This window comes from Triticum aestivum, chromosome 5B (assembly GCF_018294505.1).
Source record: "Triticum aestivum cultivar Chinese Spring chromosome 5B, IWGSC CS RefSeq v2.1, whole genome shotgun sequence".
Classification (NCBI taxonomy): Eukaryota; Viridiplantae; Streptophyta; class Magnoliopsida; order Poales; family Poaceae; genus Triticum; species Triticum aestivum.
The window spans coordinates 655,731,700-655,732,663 of record NC_057807.1 but is presented as its reverse complement, the minus strand read 5'-3'; the positions used below and the strand labels follow the sequence as shown (position 1 = coordinate 655,732,663).

Genomic DNA, 964 nt, shown 5'->3' with positions numbered 1-964 from the left:
ATAAGCATGTAGAATTCAGCTTGCTGCTGCACGTCGTTCTTGTACGGTAGCTTGAGGGCCCTGAAGCCCGGGTAGACCGCGATGTGCTGTGACTCGCTTGTCGTCATGGATGGCACGCGCACGGTGGTGCCGCCTGGGATGTGGAACGGCGCGGTGGAGGCGTCGAACGGCTGAGACCACGCCCCTTTGAAGTAGAGCGCGTTGGCGAGGACGACCGCCGTGCGGGAGTCGACGGAGCCCGGACGCAGGACTTCGTGCATGTGCTTGTTGGTCGCGTCCGCCACGAAGGCGTTCACGCGCTGCCTCGCCTGCTCGGCCCCCGACACGAAGTCCACGGATTCCGCCGTGGCGTTGTGCCGCGACGCGATGGTGGCCATGAACTCTGGCCTTAGCGCCCACCTCCGGTCCACCCACACGCCGCTGGCGAAGGACGTCTGCGCTGTGCCGTTGAGCCTGCCGACGAGCTCGGTCGCCGCCGCGCGGTGCAGCTCGTTGAGCGACGCCGACCCGAGGAACCGCAGGAGCTCTGTAAGCGTGTCGCCCCGCGCGCCGGCGGCGACCATCGCGAGCGCCGCATGGATGGACAGGGGCGAGGTGACGAAGTTGCGGCCGGTGCCACCTTCCGCCCGGACGCCGGCCTCCCTGGCGAGTGCGACGCACGATGCGTTCCCGATCGCGGACGCAGAGTCGACACCAACTTCGAAGGATGCAGCTGGAGGCGCCTCGGCGAACAGGGTCGAGCGGGGGCGCCATGCGGCGAACAGGGTCAAGCAGACCACGAACTTCCCGAAGGGCGACATCGGGAATCGCCGCGCTTGGCCGTGGGCTTGATCGCGCCTTTCGCGTTAAGATTCGGGCAGGATCACAGCTCGGTCAGATGTTGGAGACGATCAGATTCAGACAGGATTCAGGAGACAGGCGGCGGTCAGAGTCCCTGCGAGCGACCTCGCGTGTAGGTTAGGGT

The 964-nt window shown here is 66.5% G+C and overlaps 1 protein-coding gene across 1 annotated transcript in view; it reads right to left on the bottom strand.

The window, feature by feature from the left end:
- The window catches only part of LOC123115181 (putative serpin-Z12), a 152,568-nt gene extending 151,604 nt beyond the window's left edge, over window positions 1-964 (bottom strand). The window contains exon 1 of the mRNA XM_044536416.1: window positions 7-964. Coding sequence (XP_044392351.1) covers window positions 7-800 — 794 coding nt within the window. The 5' untranslated portion in view covers window positions 801-964. The remainder of the gene's footprint in view (window positions 1-6) is intronic.